General features: G+C 40.7%; 2 protein-coding genes across 2 annotated transcripts; one reads left to right on the forward strand and one right to left on the reverse strand.

Moving 5' to 3' along the window:
- The first annotated feature begins 2492 nt into the window (after nt 1–2492).
- On the forward strand, nt 2493–8097 carry MED21 (mediator complex subunit 21). Its single transcript, XM_070755080.1, has 4 exons — nt 2493–2748; nt 3699–3813; nt 4757–4857; nt 7128–8097. The coding sequence occupies exons 1-4, from the start codon at nt 2707–2709 to the stop codon at nt 7302–7304; spliced, it is 435 nt and encodes a 144-aa protein (XP_070611181.1). The 5' UTR covers nt 2493–2706; the 3' UTR covers nt 7305–8097.
- A 5-nt stretch (nt 8098–8102) lies between these two features.
- Nucleotides 8103–23362, reverse strand: LOC139169212 (phospholipase A and acyltransferase 4-like). The gene is made up of 5 exons (XM_070755079.1): nt 23167–23362; nt 17955–18058; nt 12722–12866; nt 10162–10394; nt 8103–8773 (listed from the first exon to the last, which is right to left on the reverse strand). The coding sequence occupies exons 1-5, from the start codon at nt 23219–23221 to the stop codon at nt 8663–8665; spliced, it is 648 nt and encodes a 215-aa protein (XP_070611180.1). The 5' UTR covers nt 23222–23362; the 3' UTR covers nt 8103–8662.
- Nucleotides 23363–23544: the final 182 nt, after the last annotated feature.

The raw sequence follows: 23544 nt of genomic DNA on the forward strand, positions 1-23544 counted from the left end.
TGCATTGGACAAAATAAATAAATAAAATAAATAAATAATAAATAAACATTTTCAAATCAATCAAAACTTGACATATTTTAATGTTTTTTTTTAAATTTTATTTATTTATTTTTCATACAAATATAGTATTGTATTGTACTGTGTTTAACATAATATAAGTATAAAGTAGAGATAGAAAAGATAAAAAAAGACATTAGGACAGGAATGGTAGGCACAAAGGTGCACAAATAATTATGTTATTTGATATGGTTTTTTTAACAGAAATTTATTTATTTATTTTTATTCATTTATTTATTAGATTTGTATGCCGCCCCTCTCCGTAGACTCGGGGTGGCTCACAACACAATAAAACAGTTCATGGCAAATCTAATAATTTACAATTTAAAATATTTTTAAAAACCCATTATTAAGCAGACATACATACAAACATACCATACATAAATTACATATAGGCCCGGGGGAAATATCTCAGTTCCCCCATGCCTGACGACAAAGGTGGGTTTTGAGAAGTTTACGAAAGGCAAGGAGGGTGGGGGCAGTTCTAATCTCTGGGGGGAGTTGGTTCCAGAGGGCCAGGGCCGCCACTGAGAAGGCTCTTCCCCTGGGTCCCGCCAAGCGACAAGGAGAAACAGGAGGAAAAGATAAACGTGGGGAAAAAGATAAACAGAAGGAAGATTAAAGAGAAGGAGTAGATAAACTGGAGAAAGAGGAAGGATAAGAGAAGATAAACCAAAGAAAGAAATTTAGAAGACACAGCAGAAAGAGACGGACCACCAGCATTATCCGTACGTGAAAAAGGTGATATTTCGGATCCACCAGGTTTCCAAGTTCAATTTTAAGTACAGAAGCAATGGGAAGTGTTTGGCTCGTAGTCTGAATTTGAAGAAGTTCTCTAACCGAAAAGTCCCAATGACACCACCACAAAATCTAGTCCTGGGATTGTGGATTAGGTATTTTTGAACTCAATGCTATATATCTGCAGCCATGAAGAAGAAAAACCTTTAAACGAATTTAAGCCATTTTATAAATGCAGCCATTTGGTTTCAGAGCGATCCCAGCTAAAAAGAGGAGATTCCTTTGCTTTTCACACCCAGAAATTCAGCATCCAATTTGAAAAAAGAAAAATAAATCAGAACAAAAACTTGATCTGACATTCTGAATCGGTCTAAAGATTTTTGTGAAAATAGAAACATAGAAGATTGACAGCAGAAAAAGACCTCCTGGTCCATCTAGTCTGCCTTTATATTTTATCTTAGGATGGATCTATGTTTATCCCAGGCATGTTTCAATTCAGTTACTGTGGATTGACCAACCACGTCTGCTGGAAGTTTGTTCCAAGCATCTACTACTCTTTCCGTCAAATAATATTTGCTTCTGATCTTTCCTCCAACTAACCTCAGATTGTGCCCCCTTGTTCTTGGGTTCACTTTCCTATTAAAAACACTTCCCTCCTGAACCTTATTTAACCCTTTGACATATTTAAATGTTTCGATCATGTCCCCCCTTTTCCTTCTGTCCTCCTGACTATACAAAATGTCTCTCATTCTAACTTCACAAATGTCATTTATTTCCATTTTCAACTCTGAGCAAGGAATCTTCTTTGTTTTCAAAGGTTTGAATAGATCAGATTGGGGCTGAAGTTTGTGTCTTGCAACTTTAAGATGGGTGTGCTTCACTTCCTGGAATGCAACATTCATTTAGATAATCTTGCAAGAATCTGTGCTAAATCATGGCTTGTGGTTATAACACCTGTTTCTGTTGACTCAACCAGAAATATTTTCCATTGAACTAAGTAAGATTTTATTTTCCAGTCTGAGTCAATATGCTGCTTTCCCCAAATAAATCTCACACAACCAGAGGGTGATTACTGGCAAATAATTATGCAAAGTTTGCCATGGATAATTATTTTTCCCATGAGGAATGTTTGCAGAATTTCCAGTTTTCTACATCCAAAATTCTGCAGGTGAAACAGTTTTTTCCCATCCAAATTAAACATCAGATTTAACCAGGCTCAAAAGTTGTGTCATCCAGGTTTACCAGGGCTAGAAATAAATTAAGCTTGATAATAATAAATCCTCTTTAAACAAAAATAAAAATATTGTGCTGCTGCCCAGACAATCAGCAGATTGGAACAGCCTTGATAAATCTAAATGACAAATAATTAAAATGGTCTGGAGGTTTAGCTTTATATAAATTTATTATAAATTATATTTATAATTGTATAATTACAATTATAAATTTATAATTTATAGTGGTAAGTAAGTAAAGAGCTTACTTACCACTATAACTTACTTTAATAGCTCACTTTAATTTATATGCTTATGTTATATAAATTAATTAAATAAATAAACAAAATGCAGAATGTCCCCCCTATTTGCTCAAAAAGAAAAATCCCAGGAATACATATTTTGGGATTTTTTTTAGAAATACAGTACAGTACTGTAAATGAAAATTACTTTATATTCAGTACTGTACTGTATTATCTTATAAAGAACAGCAGTACCTCCTCCCGTCCGCCGGTGGAGCACTAGTCTCCTAACCATAGAGATTCGAGCAAGAGTGGCCGGACGGCGGCAATATTTATCCCGGAAACGAGCCGCGCAGAGAGGAAACGACGACCCGTTGCTTAGCAGCGTTCGCCGCCCGCTTCCGCTTCAATAAAAGACGCTTCCATTGGCTAGTATCTCCTCGACGCTTTGGGGGGAAATGGCGGACCGCCTAACGCAGCTGCAGGACGCGGTGAATTCGGTGAGTGGGAACCCCGTCGGGGGCTTAAAGGCGAGCCCCGGCCTTGCTTCGGGCTGGGCCTTTAGCGGTGTGGACTACAACTCCCAAAATCCTTTGCCTTTGGCCTATATGGGGAGTTGGGGGATTCTGGGAGGGGCTCTCCTCAGTCTTTTATTCTTTGGGACTGTAAATAAAGGCCCCATTTATTTAACTTTAACATTATTTAATGTTTATTTAACTCCTTTTCCCCCGCTTCTGAATGGAGAGGTTATTTCTATCCTCACGGAATAAGTGAGCTAGAAGGGGAGGGGGACCCTGGAGGTCATATAGTCCAACCTCCATGCGAGGGCAGGAAGACCCGAGATTCAGACAAATGGTCGTCCAATCTCTTTTTAAAAATAATAATAAAAAAAAAACCCACCCTCCACAAACTTCTGAAGGAAAAGCTGCCCCATTGAATAACAGTGAGAAGGGACCTTAGAGGTCATCCAGTCGAACCCTTTGCTCAAGCAGGGATCTCTAATTTATGTTATATATAATGTTATATTAACTATATGTATATATATATAATGTCACATGTTTTTTGCTGAATTTGAAAATTAAGGGAGACTAGGATAGATCTATTTTGGCCTTATTTTGGCCTCATCAGCTAGCCATACCCACTCGGAAGGAGGGAAGGCTGAGTCAACCTTAAACCGGTGGTGACATTTCAACTGCTGAACTACAGCTAGCAGTTAGCTGAAGTAGCCTGCAGTGTTGCACTCTAACCACTATGCCACCCTGGCTCTTAAGGGAAGACCAAGGAACCCACAATCTTCCTCTTCCTCTAGCACTGATAATGTTACCTACTTTGGGTCATGAAACCTTTCCAAGAAAACAAGCAAGTTCCAAAAAGCGCCAGGGTCCCTCAATGTCAACCCTGAGCTACGAATATTCTCCTTTATTTGCTATGTTTAACGTTTGTTTTGTAGCTTGCAGATCAGTTCTGCAATGCCATTGGGGTGTTGCAGCAATGTGCTTCGCCTGCATCCTTCAGCAACATACAGACCGCCATGAACAAAGATCAGCCAGCTAATCCCACCGAAGGCAAGTTGAACATTATTATTATTATTATTATTATTATTATTATTATTATTATTATTAATTGGATTTGTATGCCGCCCCTCTCCGTAGACTCGGGGCGGCTAACAACAGTGATAAAAAACAGCATGTAACAATCCAATATTAAAACAACTAAAAAAAACCTTATTATAAAACCAAACATACATACAAACATACCATGCGTAAATTGTAAAGGCCTAGGGGGAAAGAGTATCTCAATTCCCCCATGCCTGGCAGCAGAGGTGGGTTTTAAGCTTACGAAAGGCAAGGAGGGTGGGGGCAATTCTAATCTCTGGGGGGAGTTGGTTCCAGAGGGCCGGGGCCACCACAGAGAAGGCTCTTCCCCTGGGTCTCGCCAAGTGACATTGTTTAGTTGACGGGACCCGGAGAAGACCCACTCTGTGGGACCTAACTGGTCGCTGGGATTCATGCAGCAGAAGGCGGTCCCTTCTGTATATATATATATATATATGGGTAATCCCCTGATTTACAGCAGTTCAAAGTTATAATGGCATTGAAAAAAGTGACTTATGACTGTTTTTCACACTTATGACTGTTGCAGGAAGCCTGTGGTCATTTGATTAAAATTCAGATGCTCGGCCACTGATTCATATGTATGATGGTTGCCGTGCTCCAAGGTTGCATGAACCAATAGTAAAGGGTTTTAGAACCTACTACTGCCATAGTGATTTACTTATCCCAGTGGTTCTCAACCCGTATTTTTTCTTTAAATTATTCAGGGATGTGAAATTCTTTCTACATTCCAAATACTTTATCCCATCCCAGGGGAAAAACACACAGTAAATGCCTCCTAAATTGTGTAATATGTAATGTTAGAAGCTCATTTATTCAAAAAGTTTACTGAACAACATGGTTTTGATTCCTGAAGAATGATGCAAATTAATTTTTATTGGGGTTTTTTAAATAGAATATGCCCAACTCTTTGCTGCATTAATTGCAAGAACAGCTAAAGATATTGACGTTTTGATAGATTCCTTGCCAAGTGAAGAGTCCACAGCTACATTACAGGTGAGAATTCCCCATTCATACACTGTCTATTGTTATACTAAAAGCAAACATGGAATATTCAACATAAATGGTGTAAAATAGTATCACGTTTGATAAAATTTCACTTTTGGTAATGTCATTATTGTACTCACTGGGTACCACTTTGCAAATAATCATAGATATGCACTAAATGTCACTAGATTAGATGAAGTGTCCAAGTGCGCATTTATATTGCAACTTTCTATTATATTAAATTTAGATTTTAATAACTCTTTGCTTCCAAAATTTAGAACAGTGAAAACATTTATCTAGTTACTGTTAAGGAAAAGTTAAACAGGAAGCAAAGTTTTTGCCAGCATCTCAGCTCTCTGAAGAACAGTTTTGGGTTTTTGGATTGCAATATCTTGCAAAATTGCTCCAATCCTGATATTTAGCTAACCTGTCGTTGCTTTACATATCTGGAAGTAAACTCATGAATTTATTGCAACATTTATTAACTGAAAACACTTCCATTCCACCTTTCTGCGAACGTTAAACTAATGAAACTCAAAGATTGTAGCATTAAGCAAAAAAAGTACAAATGAACTCCCAAGCTAATCAGCAGGTACGATCCACAATTAGCATCAATTAGATGAGTTGAGTTTAAAAACAAAAATGATTAATTCAAGAGCTTCAGAAACCTTATAGGACGTACTAAAATACATTTTGTCTCGTTTTTCTGAATCATATGAAGGTGCAAAGATTTCAAGCAAAATTACTAATACAGAAGCTTATGGAATAAAATTAATATTGATTGTTTCCTTGTTGCTTATTTAACCCCTATGACAGTCATTAAGTGATCCTTAACGAACATATCTTCTCTTTTATGGACACTGAGAGCATCTGCACCAAAGACAAATTCCTTGTGTGTCCAATCACACTTGGCCAATAAAGAATTTTATTTTATTCTATTCTGTATTTTCTATTCTCCCTTCTATTATTTCTATTCTATTCTAATTATTCTGTTCTATTAATTATTCTATACAGTGTTCCCTCGATTTCCACGGGGGATGCATTCCAAGACCGCCCACGAAAGTAATTTCCGCGAAGTAGAGATGTGGAAGTAAATACACTATTTATGGCTATGAACAGTATCCCTTCCCTTAAGACTTTAAACTTTAAATTGCAATTTCCCATTCCCTTAGCAACCATTTAGATTATTATTCACCATGTTTATTTATTAAAGTTTATTAAAAAAAATATTTATTCGAGGCAGACGAAAGTTTGGCGATGACATATGAAGTCGTTGGGTAGGAAAAACCATGGTACAGTATAGGGAAAAAACCTGTGAAATATTTTTTTAATTAATATTTTTGAAAAACCGTGGTACAGACTTTTCGCGAAGTTCGAACCCGCAAAAATCAAGGGAACACTGTATTCTATTCTATTCTCTATTCTATTCTATTCCATTCCATTCTTCTATTCCATTCCATTCCATATTTTCTATTTCTGTTTCATTCTATTCTTTAATTCCATATTTTCTATTATTCTATTCTATTCAGAATCTTTTAAAAAGCTAAAGGACAAACATTTTCTCTCAATTCTGAATGACGTAAATGAGATGTTACAAAGTATTACATCACCAAAACCTTACATGCAGGAAAAATAGGAAAGGGAATAACCATTTCCTGCCACCCCCCCTTCTGTCCAATTGCATCATTAAATCTAAGAACAAGCACAGAAATGTATAGCAGGAGCTTCCTCAATGAATATATTGTTTTACATTTTGAGTATACACACACAAGCTATTACAGAACTCAGTGATGCGTGCTTGGAAGCAATATGTATTATTGTAGATATCAGTAGATAACGGAGAGAGGCGGCATACAAATCCAATAAATAAATAAATAAATAAATATTTATAATTAATCATGGGGTAGGCCGTTCTCAGGGAACGAGAGCCCGCTGTCTGAAAGCAGTCCCTTGTTCCAGCCCCATGAGCTCAACCTGGGGTGCTGGTGACGAGCGTAATCCGGGCCCTGGGCTCAGGCTGCTGCTACTGCTCAATGCCAGATGGGTTGTAAATAAATCCCTTATCTGGGATTTGGTCCTGGAGAAGGAAGCCGACCAGGTATGTGTGACTGAGACCTGGCTAGGCCCAGAGGGAGGAGCTCCTCTCAGAAATATGCCCAGCTGGGTTTCAGGTTTGGCATCAGCCACGACCCCAGGGAAGGGGGGAAAAACCCTCACCCAGTGCAGTTTCAAAAGCATTCACCCAAATGTTTTGTCCCGTCCGCTTTTGAACCCCCTAGGCCGCCAACTTGTATCGTTTGGAGGAAGAGAACCACGAGGCGGCCGCCCGCCTCGAAGAAGTCGTCTATCGGGGAGACCTGCTCTTGGAGAAAATACAAAGTGCCTTAGCTGACATCGCCCAGTCCCAGTTAAAGACTCGGAGTGGTGGCACTCGGAGCCAGCCCCTCCCGGAATAACTGTGGCCCTCGGCCGTGGCTCCACAGATGTGGCTTTTGGTGCGGAGTGGAAGAGAAACGAGCATCGGAACACGACTCCGGGGCATTTATCCCCGGAAATGCAACCCTAAGCCATGTATTTCTGTGGCACTACACCAGCCTGTGAACGTTCCTAGGATTCAATTCAATTTATTAGATTTTTGATACTTTGATCGACTTTATAGCGATCTGGAACCCTTGGTCTCCTGCAAAGATATCCGTGCGTCTCCGTGCTCACAACGACATTTCATAGTAAATTTGCAAGGACTGGAGATGTTTGTTTGGATATTTATTTTCTCACTGAAGATACCTGTACGTTATCCAGAGGTTCCGTATCAATATCAACATCAACTTTATTTGATTAGTCAATCGACCATATCAAAGCGAGGAAAAAGGACCACCTCGGTCGTCATAAAACTGTGACTGGTTAAAATACAATAAAATTGGCTAAAATAGAGGGAATCTGAATAAATAATAAGTGAAAATGCAGTATAACATGCTAAAATTGAGTAGTAAAACATGAGAATATAACTGTAAAAAGGTAAGGATTGAGTATGGTGATTAGTGGGACGGTCTGCGTTGGCCCTGGAGTGAAAAAGGTCTTGGAGAAACCGGTGGTGCCTTGCCTTTGCCACACCAGCATATAAGAAGTGGCTAAATTCAGTGACACAAGACAACGGAAGCTGAAATTTGAAACAAACCAGCTACTGTTAGAAGCACTGTCTTTTGTAGTATTGGGTTTATGCGAATAAAGGTTTGGTGTTGCATTGACTAATCACATTTTTTCAGTTGCATTTATTACAGCTGGCCAGGGGCTGAGATCTAATCGCCCCAAGCCTGACGACATAAATTAGGCTTAAGACTCTTACAGAAGGCGAGGAGGGTGGGGGCAGTACGAATCTCCGGGGGGAGCTGATTCCAGACGGACGGGGGCCCCCACAGAGAAGGCTCTTCCCCTAGGCCCCGCCAAATGACATTGTCTAGTTGATGGGACCTGGAGAATGCTGACCTAACCGGCCACTGGGATTCGTGCGGCAGAAGGCGATCTTGGAGATAATCTGGTCTGATGCCATGTAGGGCTTTATAGGTCATAAGCAACACTTTGAATTGAGCCCGGAAACCAATTGGACACCAATGCAGACCACGGAGTGTTGGAGAGACACGGGCATGTCTAGGGAGGCCCATGACCACTCGCGTGGCTGCCTTTTGCACAGTTCCCAAATTCCCCTCCTAATTTTTGTCCACCCATACAAGATATACATTTGAGCGACTCAGATTTGGAAAAACTCTTGCTTTTATTTCGTCCCGTAAGCAAGATTTGATCCGGATTGAAGTGAGGCTCAAGGAGTTTTTCTCTGGAAGCGTTGACCATAACCACAGTTGACCTCAGCTAGGTATCTTCTGATCGTCTGCTCGAAATCCCGATCTACGGTAAAGGTAAACCTTTCTGCCTTGAAAAGAAAAGAGAAAAAAAGAGAAATTTATCAGAAACAACCATGTTCAGTCAAAACATTTACAGTAGTTGTAAACATTTACAGTATTTTTGGAATATATATTTTCCTCCCTAAAAGAGACTGAAAATACAGGTGCATCTTATACTGTACTCTGAATGCAGCTTTTTTGCAAGCTTTTCCCCCCCAGCCCTAACTATGTGCTAACGATCTTTCTAGCTCTTACTTTGCAGGTTCTTTCATTGTTACTGTCTTCGAAGAATGTTTTCCAAGCCCTAAGTCTTTACAGAGGTTTTTTCATTGCTCTAACATGCTCCAAATAAGTTCTTTTCTTTTTCTTTTTCTTGGATTTGTATGCCACCCCTCTCCATAGACTCGGGGCTAACAACAATGATAAAAACAGCATGTAACAATCCAATTAATAAAACAACTAAAAACCCTTATTATAAAACCAAACATACACACACACAAACATACCATGCATAACTTGTAATAACCTAGGGGGAAGGAATATCTTAACTCCCCCATGCCTGGCGGCATAAGTGAGTCTTGAGTAGTTTACGAAAGACAGGGAGGGTGGGGGCAGTTCTAATCTCTGGGGGGAGTTGGTTCCAGAGGGCCGGGGCCGCCACAGAGAAGGCTCTTCCCCTGGGGCCCGCCAAACGACATTGTTTAGTCGACGGGACCCGGAGAAGGCCAACTCTGTGGGACCTTATCGGTCGCTGGGATTCGTGCGGTAGCAGGCGGTCCAGAGGTTTCTTTGCAGCCCTAACCAGGCGCTAACAATGTTCCCAGCTCTTACTGGCTTGCAAGCTCTTTCATTGTTACTCTCTTCAAAGAATGTTTTCCAAGCCCTAAGTCTTTACAGAGGTTTTTTCATTGCTCTAACATGCTCCAAAAAAGTTTCTTTCCAGCCCTAACCAGGTGCTAACAATGTTCCCAACTCTTACTGCCTTGCAAGTTCTTTCATTGTTACTCTCTTTGAATAATATTTTCCAAGCCCTAAGTCTTTGCAGGGTTTTTTCCATGGCTCTATTTACTCCTAATGTTCCTTTCCAGGTGCTAGCGATGTTCCTAGCTCTTACTGGCTTGCAAGCTCTTTCATTGTTACTCTCTCCAAATAAAGTTTTTTTAAAGCCCTAACCAGAGGATAAAATAATGTGCTGGCTAAGGACACTGGCTAGATGAATACCCAGTAAGCAGATTCTTTTCCCTATTTTCCTTCCCAAAAGCTAAGGTGCGTCTTATACTCTGAAAAATACGGTAATTGAAATTAGAAGCCAAAACCCCCCAAGAAAGCCTGCAAACTCTTGTGTTTTCTGGGGTAGCAGGGAGAGAAAGAAGTCCAAACTATGGGAAAAAATGATCAGAGAACTTGTGGATCTTACCTGATCGGACAGCGCCTTGTCGTACCTCATCAAGGTGGCAAAGTGCTCGCAGTTGGCGCTAGCGAGGTTATATTTGAGGACCTTGTTCTCCATACTCCGAGCTCTTTTCACCACGTAAGCGGGATCCAGAGGAGGATATTTCTCATCAAATTTGTTCCACACAGCCGTTTTCAAGACCCCCGGGACATCCTGGATTTTTTCCTTTCGGACTTTAAACCTAAGCCCTCCAACAGCTGAGAAAAAAGAGAAGTTTGAGATGACGGCCTTCATAAACAACACAGGGGAACAGCAATTTCGTTGTCTTAAATCTGTGACTTGTTTTCAACTAATTTTTGGCCTCTGGATCCAAAAATAACCACTGTTTTTGTCTACCATGTCAACTTTTTTTTAAAATATATATTTATTAATTTTTTCCTCTTTTTTTTAAGTACATAGTCATATTTACAGATGAATCTAAATCGTATATACATTCCTATCGACATTGTCTTCTAATTACTTTTAGATTTCTTGATGTTTTATTCCATTGCTTCTTTTAAGTTTCTTTTTTTTTTGTCCATTGGTACCATTTTGTCCAGGTTTCATAATAGTCCGATTCTTTTCGATTATTAAGTTCCATTGTCAATCTGTCCGTCTCTGCACAGTCATATATTTTCTTGATAATCTCATTATCTTCAGGTATTTGCGGATTTTTCCAGTTCCGTGCAAATACAATTCTTGCAGCTGTTGTAATATGCAAGCTTAAATATTTTACATTTTTAGAATAGGTACCTCTCATAATACCCAATAAAAAAAATTCTGGCGTATATTCTATTTTTGTATTTGTTATTTGACACAACCAATTATTTATTTTTTTCCAGTATTTTCTTGTCTCTGGACATAACCACCATAGGTGAAAGAAGGTGCCTTGAGTGTTTTTACATTTCCACGTCAACTTTTTAAGCTACAGGATACCCTCAAATTTTGCATATAAAGGAAAGGAAAGGAAAAACTTGCCAAATATACTGTTTACAAAGAATAATTTTATTCATACAAAGGCTAGAATAGTTACTGCAAGTTAAATTGTGTTCATACAAATAGTTGTTTTTTTATCGAATGGTAATTATGCATATTAAATTTAGTTTTTTCGAAGTCAATTTCATGTCCTGTTTTTTTAATGTGCTGGAAAAGGGAAAAAGGACAAACTAATCGAAGAATAAACGCACACATTGCAGAACATAAAAATGCAGTCAAAAAAGAAGAAAAAAATCTAAAATTGTAAATACTGTATTTAAATACTGTATCTAAAATAAATACTGTGTGGGAAGGGTTTATAAACACTTAAAACAATGAAAACTTACCAAACAATTACAATATAAATACTTAAATAAGTACTATCAGTCGATAAATTCCCCATTGCGGATTTCACCTATCGCGGCCAGGTCTGGAACGTAACACCAGCGATAGGTGAGGGACTACTGTATATATATATATATATATATGGTGTAGAGAAAAAACTTGATGCAGTACATGGTAGAAGAAAACTAACTACAGTTTTGAAACCAGCATGCCTAATTAAATAGTTAATTGCATTAACTATTATAGCCTTTGTATGAATAAAATTAATCTTTGTAAACAGTATATTTGGTAAGTTTTTACTTTCCTTTCTTTTATATGCACAATTTGTACGTATGGATGGATGGATGGATGGATGGATGGATTGATTGATTGGATTTGTATGCCGCCCCTCTCCGGAGACTTGGGGTGGCTAACAGCAACAATAAAGCAGTGTACAATAGTAGCCTGATGTTAGAAATAATTAAAAGCCCATTAATATAAAAACCCCCAAGCATACATACATACATACCATGCATAGAATTGTAAAGGCCTAGGGGGAAGAGGGTCTCAATTCCCCCATGCCTGGTGGCAGAGGTGGGTTTTAAGCAGCTTACGAAAGGCAAGGAGGGTGGGGGCAATTCTAATCTTTGGGGGGAGTTGGTGCCAGAGGGCCTGGGTCCCGCCAAGCGACATTCTTTAGTTGACGGGACCCAGAGAAGATCCACTCTGTGGGACCTAACTGGTCGCTGGGATTCGTGCAGCAGAAGGCGGTCTCGTAGATACCCTGGTCTGGTGCCATGAAGGGCTTTATAGGTCATAACCAACACTTTGAATTGTGATCGGAAACTGATCGGCAACCAATGCACACTGCGGAGTGTTGGTGTAACATGGGCTTATTTGGGAAAGCCCATGATTGCTCTCGCAGCTGCATTCTTTTGAGGGTGTATTGCAGCTTAAAAGTTGACGTGATAGACAAAAACTGTGGTTATTTTCGGATGCAGAAGCCAAAAGATAGTTGAAAACAAATCACAGATTTAAGACAACGAAATTGCTGTTCCCCAGTATTATAAATTGGAACTTTGAAGAAGGCGAAGCTTTGGGCTCTGATTTATTTCTCGGATGCTCTTTGCAACGCTTGACAGGTGGTTTCTCAGGTGAACCTACCTTAAAGTCTCCCATGGATTTTTCAGAAGAAAAAGAAGGACATTTCCGCAGGAAATAGATCATAAAATACTTTTTCTCTTACGTGGCCAGGCAAAATGTACAACTTCGTCCTCGCCTATGTAGATACCCCAATGCTGGAATCCGAGCATCTGGAATTGGATCATATCTCCAAGTTTTGGGGTGTCTTTATTCTGGAAGACGTGTTCTACATCTTTTTTGATCCCAGTCTGCATAGAAATTCAGGGAAAGAAATAACATCCAAGAAAGGAAAAGGCACCAACAGGAAATTCAATTTAATTTAATTTATATGCCGCCCCTCTCCAATGAAGTTTCGCTATATACCTTTCAATGGCAGATAAAGTTATCCCGATTCTAATTATCTGATCATTCAAAACATTGAAAAATGAAAAATTGATGCCAATAAAGTATCAATCAATCTTTCAATTTGAACGTTTCAGTTCGTATTCTACATTATGCTAAGATATCGTTTTGGTCTTGATTTTGGTTTGTGTAAACAGAGATATTTTATTTATTTTATGTATTTGTTTGTTTTGTCACATGCCTATTGGTGGTATACAAAGATATAATATTTATATACATGATCATAGTAAAAGAGAAACATTAGGACAGGGGACGGAAGGCACGCTGGTGGACTTATGCCCCTTACTGACCTCTTAGGAATCGGGAGAGGTCAACAGTGGATAGTCTAAGAGTAAAATTTTGGGGGTTAGGTGATGATATTACAGAGTCGTGAGTTCCATGCATCAACTACTCAGTTACTAAAGTTGTATTTCCTAAAGTGCTCTAGAGTCGAGTTTAGAGCAGTTTACTTTAAGTTTGCATCTGTTATGTCCTTGTGTGTTGTTATGGTTGAAGCTGAAGTTGTCGTTGACAGGAAGGACGTTGTAGCAGATGATTTTGTGGGCTGTGCTTAGGTCGTCTTTAAGGCGACGTAGTTCTAAGCTTTCTAGGATTGTGAGTCTAGGGTAGGGTAGGGTATTCTGTTGCGAGTGGAGGAGTGGAGGGCTCTTCTAGTAAAGTATCTCTGGACATTTTCTAGAGTGTTATGTCTGAAATGTGGTGAGGAATTCACAACGGATATTGTGAATTCACAATGAAGTTGGAAGGATGCGACAAAATGGACAATGCAAAATTGGTATAGGTAAATGGTGGACCATATTCAATTTGAAATTATGGATAAAAGGATAAATTTGGATAATGAAACTGAATTGAGACAAGTGATGGGACGGTGGGACAAGGTAAGACGACATATGATGAGTAGAATCCGAGACCAAGCTATAAGAAATAAATTGGAATCACTCTATAATATGTAAATAGATATATTGCTCTTGGGTCAAAGTGGATTATATAAGAAACAACCCCGATTGGTGGTGGGGTATGTGTGTGTGTGTCGGGGTGGTGGGCACATTTCACTATGCATTGTTTTATGTTGTGTGTATATTAAACTTGTTAAAAATTAATAAAAAAAATATTTTTTTAAAAAAGTGAATTCACAACGAATATTGTGAATTCATCCCTAAACCTAAACCAATCGTTTCTCAACCTCAGCCCCTTTAAGATGGATGGACTTCAACTCCCAGAATCCCCCAGCTGGATGAGGGATTCTGGGTATTGAAGTCCACCCATTGAATGGTGGAGAGGTTTAATTTAATTTAATCTTGTTATATTTATAAATTGCCCAACTCTTGTCGGACTGAGAAACAGCGTGTAAACCACCATTCTCCATTGCAAACTGATGTAGGAACACAACTTCAACATGGTTTGCATATCCTATTGGCTTTAGGTATTACACTAAACCTGATTCATTTTGCCCATAACTTTAAATAAGCCTCAATTACTGCCGTTCACAGGTCACTGAGTTACAAATTGTACTTTGAAAAGCACAGGGGGTCGGCCAAAGCAAGAATTAAAATGAATTAGTTGCCCGCTTAGAATTAGGTAAGTGTGTCTTAGGTTTTAAATCCACAATATGGATGGTTGGCTATACACGTTTCAATGGCAGTTGAACGTGTAAGTTAGCATGGATCCTGGTTAAAGGGGACCATAAGTGTATGGCTTAGGAGTGTTAGGCAAAGCGTAGATGTCATTTATTTATTGATTGATTGATTGATTGAATGGATTTATATGCCACCCCTCTCCGGAGACTCGGGGCGGCTAACAACAATCATAAAACAGCGTACAATAATAATCCAATACTAAAAACAATTAGAAACCCATTAATATAAAAAACCAAACATACATACAGACATACCATGCATAAAATTGTAAAGGCCTAGGGCAGTGATGGGCAACCTTTTGAGCTCGGTGTGTCAAAATTCGCCAAAAAACCGAGCATAATTTGGGTGGTGTGTCACCTTGAGAAAAAAACACTCTCACTCTCTTCCTTCCTCTCTCCTCTCTCACTCTCTCACTCTTTCTTTCTTGCTTTCTCTCACTCTCTCTCTTCCTTCCTATCTTCTCTTTCTCTCTCTCTCTCCCTTCCTTTCTTTCCTTCTCTCTTCCGTCCACTTTTTTCTCTTTCTCTCTCTCTTTCCCTTCCTTCCCCTCTTCCCCTCCCTTTCTCCCTCTCTCCCTTTATATTTATCTCTTCCTTCCTTCCTCTCTTCCTCTCTTTCTCTCTCCCTCTCGTTCACTTTTCTCTCCCTTCCTTCCCTCCCTCCTTCTTTCCTCTCCTCTTTCCCTCCCTCACTTTCCCTTCTTTCTCTCCACGTCTCTGGCGGGCAGCCGGCTTTGCTGACCGGCACAAGGCTCAAGCCAGCTGCCCGGGAAAGCCCTGTGCCGGCCAGGAAAGCTGCCTTTCCGGGAAAGCAGCACGCTTTTCATATGCGCTGCTTTCCTGCTGCATCTCTTTCCTGGGGGGGGGGGCGACCCCCCAAACTGGTCAGATTCAAGAAAAAGCTTATCAAGGGGGGCAGGGGTTTGTAAAAATCTTAGTTACGAGCCGCCAAAGGAGGAAGCAAACAGCGCGACGTCCACACTTTCCCTCTCTTGTTTTCTTTCTCTCTGTCTCTTGCTTTCTCTTTCACACTCTTTCTCTCGTTTTCTTTCTCTCACTTTCTCATTCTCTCTCTCTTGCTATCTCTTTCTCTCCCCCCCTCTCTCTTTCTCATTTTCTCTCTATCTTGCTCTGTCGCTCTCACTCTCTTTCGTTCTCCGGAGGCTGGCGAAAGTGATTTTCAGTGTCGGGCGCGCGGGCCGGCGGGCGCTCTCCCCATCGCCCTGCCAGCCCGCCCAGAACATTCAAAGTAAGAGCGAAGGTTTTTCTTACTTTGAATATTCCTGGCGGGCTGGCAGGGCGATAGGGAGAGAGCGCGCCGGGCCGCGCGCCTGACACTGAAAATTGCCTTTGCCGGCCCCCGCTGTGAGAATGCCTGCCGCGCCTCTCTTGCAGCAGAGGAGAAAGAGAGGCAAAGCGGGCGAGCGGGCGGGCAGGGGGCAGCGGCGAGTAGCCAGGGGCGCGAGGGGGCTAGAGGCGCGGGGGGGGGGGTTGGTTCGTGCGCGCCCTTGGAAAAGGGTGCGTGGGGCGGCCGGGGTTTTGGGGTGCGCTGGCGCAGGCGTGCGCAGGCTACAACAAACGGTGCGGCACAATGACTGCTGCAGGCACCAGGGGGCCGGCACATGGTGGCGGGCCAAAACCGGGGTGGGTGGCCCCCCCCCCAATTTTCAGTTTGGCCGGGCCCCTGACGCCAGTCCCGGTAGTATTGGCCTATCGGCGGCCCTGCTGTACCTGCTTGCAGTCAGTGGGAAATTGGAAAGCGGGGAGATTTGCATCTTGGCCACTCCCTAAAGCTCCCCTTTTCTCGGCGGCCGCGTGTCACCGAAAATGGCTACGCGTGTCAGTGCTGACACGCGTGTCATAGGTTCGCCATCACTGGCCTAGGGGGAAAGGGAATCTCAATTCCCCCATGCCTGGCGGCAGAGGTGGGTTTTAAGTAGCTTACGAAAGGCAAGGAGGGTGGGGGCAATTCTAATCTCTGGGGGGACTTGGTTCCAGAGGGCCGGGGTCGCCACAGAGAAGGCTCTTCCCCTGGGTCCCTCCAAGCGGCATTGTTTAGTTGACGGGACCCGGAGAAGACCCACTCTGTGGGACCTAACTGGTCGCTGGGATTCGTGTGGCAGAAGGCGGTCCCGGAGATATTCTGGTCCGGTGCCATGAAGGGCTTTATAGGTCATAACCAACACTTTGAATTGTGACCGGAAACTGATCGGCAACCAATGCAGACTGTGGAGTGTTGGTGTGACATGGGCATATTTGGAAAAGCCCATGATTGCTCTCGCAGCTGCATTCTGCACAATCTGAAGTTTCCGAACACTTTTCAAAGGTAGCCCCATGTAGAGAGCGTTACAGTAGTCATACTGGGTAAAGGCAGAAGGATTATTTTAATTCCAGTGCTAATTAATCATTGAAGAAGAATCGTCGCTGTTATGCATTCCTTCAACCTCAAATTGAAATTTTTGCAGCCCTGAACAACCCCAAATCTTGAATGTCGGTGCAGGAGGGAAATGATTAAATGAATGAGAAACCATAATAAATGCTACCCTTCGTGCAATTGGTTTAATATTAACTCGTTTTAGAGTTTGTTCAGCAGATAGCAGCAGCACCAGGCTAAATTTGGTTTGATTAGAGTAGCACAGGGATGGGAGACCACCAGGGAAAGCCCAAAGCTATAAACTAGAATGAAACACTTTTTAAAATAAATAAATAAAAAGACCTTGGAAACGGTAATTACCAACCTCTCCCAGAAGTGCTGCCCAAAAAACTACACAGTCCTACAAGATTGGGCGATATAGTAATAATAATAATAATAATAATTTATTAGATTTGTATGCCGCCCCTCTCCAAAGACTCGGGGCGGCTCACAACAATGATAAAAACAATATTATAGTAGCACAAATCTCTACGGAGAGGGGCGGCATACAAATCCAATAAATTATTATTATTATTATTATTATTATCATTATTATTATTATTATTAAAAGAAATAACTAAAACCCTATCATATTAAAACCAAACAACACATACATACCAAACATAAATTATAAGGAGCCTGGGGAAAAGATTAGCCTGGCGGTATAGGTGAGTCTTGAGTAGTTTACGATATAGAAGTCAAATTAATAATAAATTAATTAATTAATATCCTAAATGACCAGGAGTTGAGTTTGACCTGTAGGAGAATTATTTACCTTTGCTTCTTTGGGAAAGCGAACTAAATCAGATCTGGTTTTTTTTTTTAACCTCTGGAACACAATAATGAGAAAAATTTAAATCTCTCTCATATAAAGATCTCACTCACCACCAAGTTCCGAAAGAATTCCATCTCTGGATTATTATTATTTTTTCTTTCTTCTTCAGCAAACTGGGTTTTTAAGGCTCTGCTGGCAATTTCCTGTATTCTCTCTTGTGACGCCCAAAGAAAAGAAGAAACAAAGTTTTTACAACGGCTTTTATAACAGCAATCACGTAGAGTCCACTCAACCAAGCCCTCCCAGAAACTCTTTGGGAAAATCATAAATATTGCGGGTCATAAAAAAACCACAATTCATTGCTTTTGTGAACCCTTCGGTTGTGTCACGCACAAACTCCTTGGGGTTCAGTTCAGTATCGCGGCTGGTATTTTGATCCTCCATTCAAACGCCACATTTTTATTTACAAGACACAAAGTCACTATCGCCAGATTATCGTCTGCTGGACCACAAGAATTTATTTATTTATTTATTTATTTATTATTTGGATTTGTATGCCGCCCCTCTCCGAAGACTCGGGGCGGCTCACAACAAGTGAAAAAACAATCCAATACATAAGAATGGTGTGGTGGCCTACAGGGGGAGCTCTCGCCTCGCCATCAGGAGGCTGTGGGTTCGATCCTAGGTAGAAGTAAGAGATTTCTCTCTCTGGGCACAATATATCCACCGAACAAAACTCCACATTGGCGGCAGGGAAGGGCAATGTTGTTATTATCATTGTTGTTAGCCGCCCTGAGTCTACGGAGAGGGGCGGCATACAAATCCAATAAATTATTATTATTAATTATTATTATTATAAACACTCAGCTCCATTTGATTGCCCCGACTCGAATGTTGTTGTTGTTGTTGTTGTTGTTATTATTATTATTATTATTATTATAGGGGTAGTCATTTCTGACAGTCTAAAAATGGGTGAGCAGTGTGGGTCGGGCGGTAGGAAAAGCAAGTAGGATGCTTGGCTGCATAGCTAGAGCTATCACAAGCAGGAAGAGGGAGATTGTGATCCCGCTGTATGAGCGCTGGTGAGACCACATTTGGAATAATACTGTGCTCAGTTCTGGAGACCTCACCTACAAAAAGAGATTGACAAAATTGAAGGGGTCCAAAGACGTGCTACAAGAATGGTGGAAGGTCTCAAGCATAAAACGTATCAGGAAAGACTTCATGGACTCCATCTGTATAGTCTGGAGGACAGAAGGGAAAGGGGGGACATGATCGAAACATTTAAATATGTTAAAGGGTTAAATAAGGTTCAGGAGGGAAGTGTTTTTAATAGGAAAGTGAACACAAGAACAAGGGGACACAATCTGAAGTTAGTTGGGGGAAAGATCAAAAGCAACATAAGAAAATATTATTTGACTGAAAGGGTAGTAGATGCTTGGAACAAACTTCCAGCAGACGTGGTTGGTCAATGCCCTTATACTATTTCCTGTATTTTATCTTAGGGTGGATCTATGTTTATCCCAGGCATGTTTCAATTCAGTTCCTGTGGATTGACCAACCACGTCTGCTGGAAGTTTGTTCCAAGGATCTACTCCTGTTTCAGTCAAATAATATTTTCTCACGTGGCTTCTGATCTTTCCCCCAACTAACCTCAGATTGTGTCCCCTTGTTCTTGGGTTCACTTTCCTATTAAAAACACTTCCCTCCTGAACCTTATTTAATCCTTTAACATATTTAAATGTTTCGATCATGTCCCCCCTTTTCCTTCTGTCCTCCCGACTATACAGATTGAGTTCATGAAGTCTTTCCTGATACGTTTGATGCTTAAGACCACCCATTGTTTAGTTTCCACCCATTGCTTCTTGTTCTGCCCTAAGGTGCTTTGGAGGATAGCTTGACTCCCTCTTCTTTGTGGCAACCCCTGAGATACTGGAAGACTGTTATCATGTCTCCCCTGGTCCTTCTTTTCATTAAACTAGCCAGGCCCAGTTCCTGCAACCATTCTTCCTATGTTTTAGCCTCCAATCATCCCCTAATCATCTTTGTCGCTCTTCTCTGCACTTTTTCTAGAGTCTCCACATCTTCTTTGCATCGTGGCACCAAAACCCCTAGTTCTCCCTAAGGTCCGTTCTTACTTTTACTCAATTTTTTTTCTGGCCAACTCCTTATTCTGCGGGATATTCAGAAGATAGATAATCTTTGACTTACAAGCCCGATTGAGCCCCAAATAACTAAACGAGACATTCGTTCAATGAATATTTGACTCCTTGTAACCGTCTCTGTAGCACATCGGGTTCAATTTTGGATCTGTTTTTCCCAGCTCTTGTGTTGGGTCAAATGTTGACTTCTACTTGACTTCTAACTTCTCCACTTCCGGTTCTAGTTGCAGAACCTGTTCTACAGTTGCTTCCCTGGGTTGGTTTCTTTTTTTAAAATTTTCTCCTGGGCCTCTATTTCCAGGTAGCCTCTGCCCTCAATTTCAAAATCTGGTCAAGCCTGAAATACCCTACTTTTTCAGGCCATAGGTCAGCATGGCAAACCTTGTTTATCTGGATGCTGGAAACACCTGTGGAGATTATCGGGCTCCTTCTAACTGTCTTTACAGAACTCCTGGCTCCAATTTTGGACCAACTGCCAAGTGTCTGAGCTTTGATGAGATGATTATGGAGTGCTACAGAGGTTGTAACTGTGAAAAATGGTCATAAGGTCAGATTTTTCAGTGCCTTTGTAACTTTGAATGGTCACTAAATGACCAAATTCCAGGACTACCTGGAATTATTTTTAGTACAGGACAGAAATGGCTTACTCCAATATTATATTGATTCTCCAATTTAGTCTACAGCTCCAAGTTTACGAACTCTGGAGCAATACTTTTTAATGAGAAAGCCCCATCGGATCAGTAAAATTAGCCGTTGAGCGAGCCTCTTGAAAGATTGAAAGGTCGACTTGTATAAAAATCTCATGGTCAGTTGCTGCTTTCCAGGGATTTTCTGGAAAGAAATTCGTATTCTTGGTTGGGCCTCTAGAGGGTGGATGAATTACACTTTAGGATGAATTACACTACAAGTAAAGAAGCAATTGCATGGATTTTGCTTCTTTCAGAAAAATCTAGCTACATTGGAGAATAGGATAGGAATTAGATAGCATAGGAATTTGATTGGATAGCGTAGAGAATAGAGAATAGAATAAAACAGAATAGAATAGAATACTGGAATGAAGAATGGAATGGAATAGAATAGATTAGAATAGAATAGAATACTGGAATGAAGAAGAGAATAGAAGAGAACAGAACAAAATGCAGGATAGGATAGGAAATAGAATAGAATAGAATAGAATTCTGGAATGAAGAATAGAATAGAATAGAACAGAACAAAACAGAACAAAATGCAAGATAGGATAGGATAGGAAATAGAATAGAATAAAATAGAATAGAATAGAATAGAATACTGGAATGTAGAATAGAATAGAACAGAACAAAACAGAACAAAATGCAAGATAGGATAGGATAGGAAATAGAATAAAATAGAATAGAATAGAATATTGGAATGAAGAATAGAATAGAACAGAACAAAGTGCAAGATAGGGTAGGATAGGGTATAGTATGGAATGGAATATAACGAACAGAACAGAATGCAGGAGAGGAGAGAGAAGAGAAGAGAACCTACTGTGTCCAACACCACTGAGTTGAGAACATGACGAATCATCCTAAATCTTGGCCTTGCTTTCTGAAAGCTCCACGGGATATTTTTTCCCCCTCTTGTCATTTTTGAATTATGATTTCTAGCTTCTCATTTTTTTCCCCTTAAAGCGTGGAAGACAAACATATCCAAATATTTATCCCGAACAAATAACTCCACCAAGTTCAACGCATGCTATCCGGTTCTCAGATCAGAGACACTCCCTGTTGAGCACACAAGTGAAGGCCACAAAGAGGAAAAAGTCACATTATTTGTCCAACCGTTGGAGGGGAAATGGTACGTTTGAGCGAGAGCCAAAGAAGGAGATGCATTAAATCTTTTCAAGACGTGAGCTCACCCTCCCAACTTGTTGTATTTCTTGCCGGCAATAACATCTCAGAGAAGACGTCTCTTGTATACAACTGAGAGCTCCAGAGCCATTCCCAACTTTACTTATTCAAGTCACTTGACGCTCTAAACTTCAATGTTTGACTGGAGAGGAGAACGTCTCAATCAAGGTGCATTAGGTCCCACAGAGTTGGCATTCTTCGGGTCCCATCAACAAAACAATGTCGTCTGGCGGGACCCAGGAGAAGAGCCTTCTCTGTGGCGGCCCCAGCCACCTCGAATCAACTCCCCCCCGGAGATTAGGACTGCCCCCCACCCTCCTTGCCTTTCGCAAACTTCTGAAAACCCACCTTTGTCACCAGGCTTGGGGAAACCTACATACCCCTAGCTGTTCCATTTCATGTATGGTTTGTCTGAACTGTATGATTGTTTTTCATAAAGGTCCTTAAATTGTTTTTAATATTGGATTTGTATCTCATGTATTATTTGTTGTGAGCTGCTCTGAGTCCTTGGAGAGGGGCGGCATACAAATCTAATAAATTATTATTTTTATTTTTATATTATTATTATTATTATTATTATTATTATTATTAGTATTATTAGTATTAGTATTATTATTATTGGAGCATCTAACTTGCACAAGGAAAGCTACCCCTCTACAACACTTTTCCCATTGAGTTGAGATCATGGTGGACCATCTGAAATCTTCCAATCAGTTGAGAACATGCTCGATCAACACCTATTTCCCCATTGAGTTGAGACCATGATGGACCATCCTAAATCAGTTACTGTGGATTTACCAACCACGTCTGCTGGAAGTTTGTTCCAAGTATCTACGACTCTTTCCGTCAAATAATATTTTCTCACGTTGCTTCTGATCTTTACCCCAAGTGACCTCAGATTGTGCCCCCTTGTTCTGGTGTTCACTTTTCTATTAAAAACACTTCCCTCCTGAACCTTATTTCACCCTTGAACATATTTAAATCATATTTAGATCATGTCCCCCCCTTTCCCTTCTGTCCTCCAGACTAGACAGATGGAGTTCATGAAGTCTTTCCTGGTCAGTTTTATGCTGAAGACCCTCCACCATTTTTGTCGCCCGTCTTTGGATCCGTTCAGTTTGATCCATCTCTTTTTGTAGGTGAGGTCTCCAGAACTGGACACAGTATTCCAAATGGGGTCTCACCAAAGCTCCATACAGCGGGATCTCTACTTAACAACAACAACAAACCTCCAGTGATGGAGTACCCACAACCTCTGGTGGCCAGCTGTTCCACTGGTTAATTGTCCTCACCGTTAGGAAGTTTCTCCTTAGTTCCACGTTGCCTCTCTCCTTGATTAGTTTCCATGCAATGTTTGTGGTCCTGCCTTCAGGTGCTTTGTAAAATAGGTTGAGTCCCTCTTCTTTGTAGCAACCCCTTAGTTGGCGACATATTTTTGAGTGCTCCTTCTCCTTTACTGTTAATGTCCCAAAGGTGCTTTTTCAAGAGACAACTGGACTTCCTTGTTGTTTTTTTTTAAAACAACAAAAAAAACCAGAAAGTCCAGTTGCCTCTTGAAAACGAAACCTTTGGGACAAACCACAGCCTGAATGACTGAGAACCTCCGTAATGGTTGATCCTAAAAACAACAAGCTATCAGTTTAATACCATCATTATAATTAAATGTGTTT

The sequence above is a fragment of the Erythrolamprus reginae genome, chromosome 6 (assembly GCF_031021105.1).
Source record: "Erythrolamprus reginae isolate rEryReg1 chromosome 6, rEryReg1.hap1, whole genome shotgun sequence".
NCBI classification, from domain to species: domain Eukaryota; kingdom Metazoa; phylum Chordata; class Lepidosauria; order Squamata; family Dipsadidae; genus Erythrolamprus; species Erythrolamprus reginae.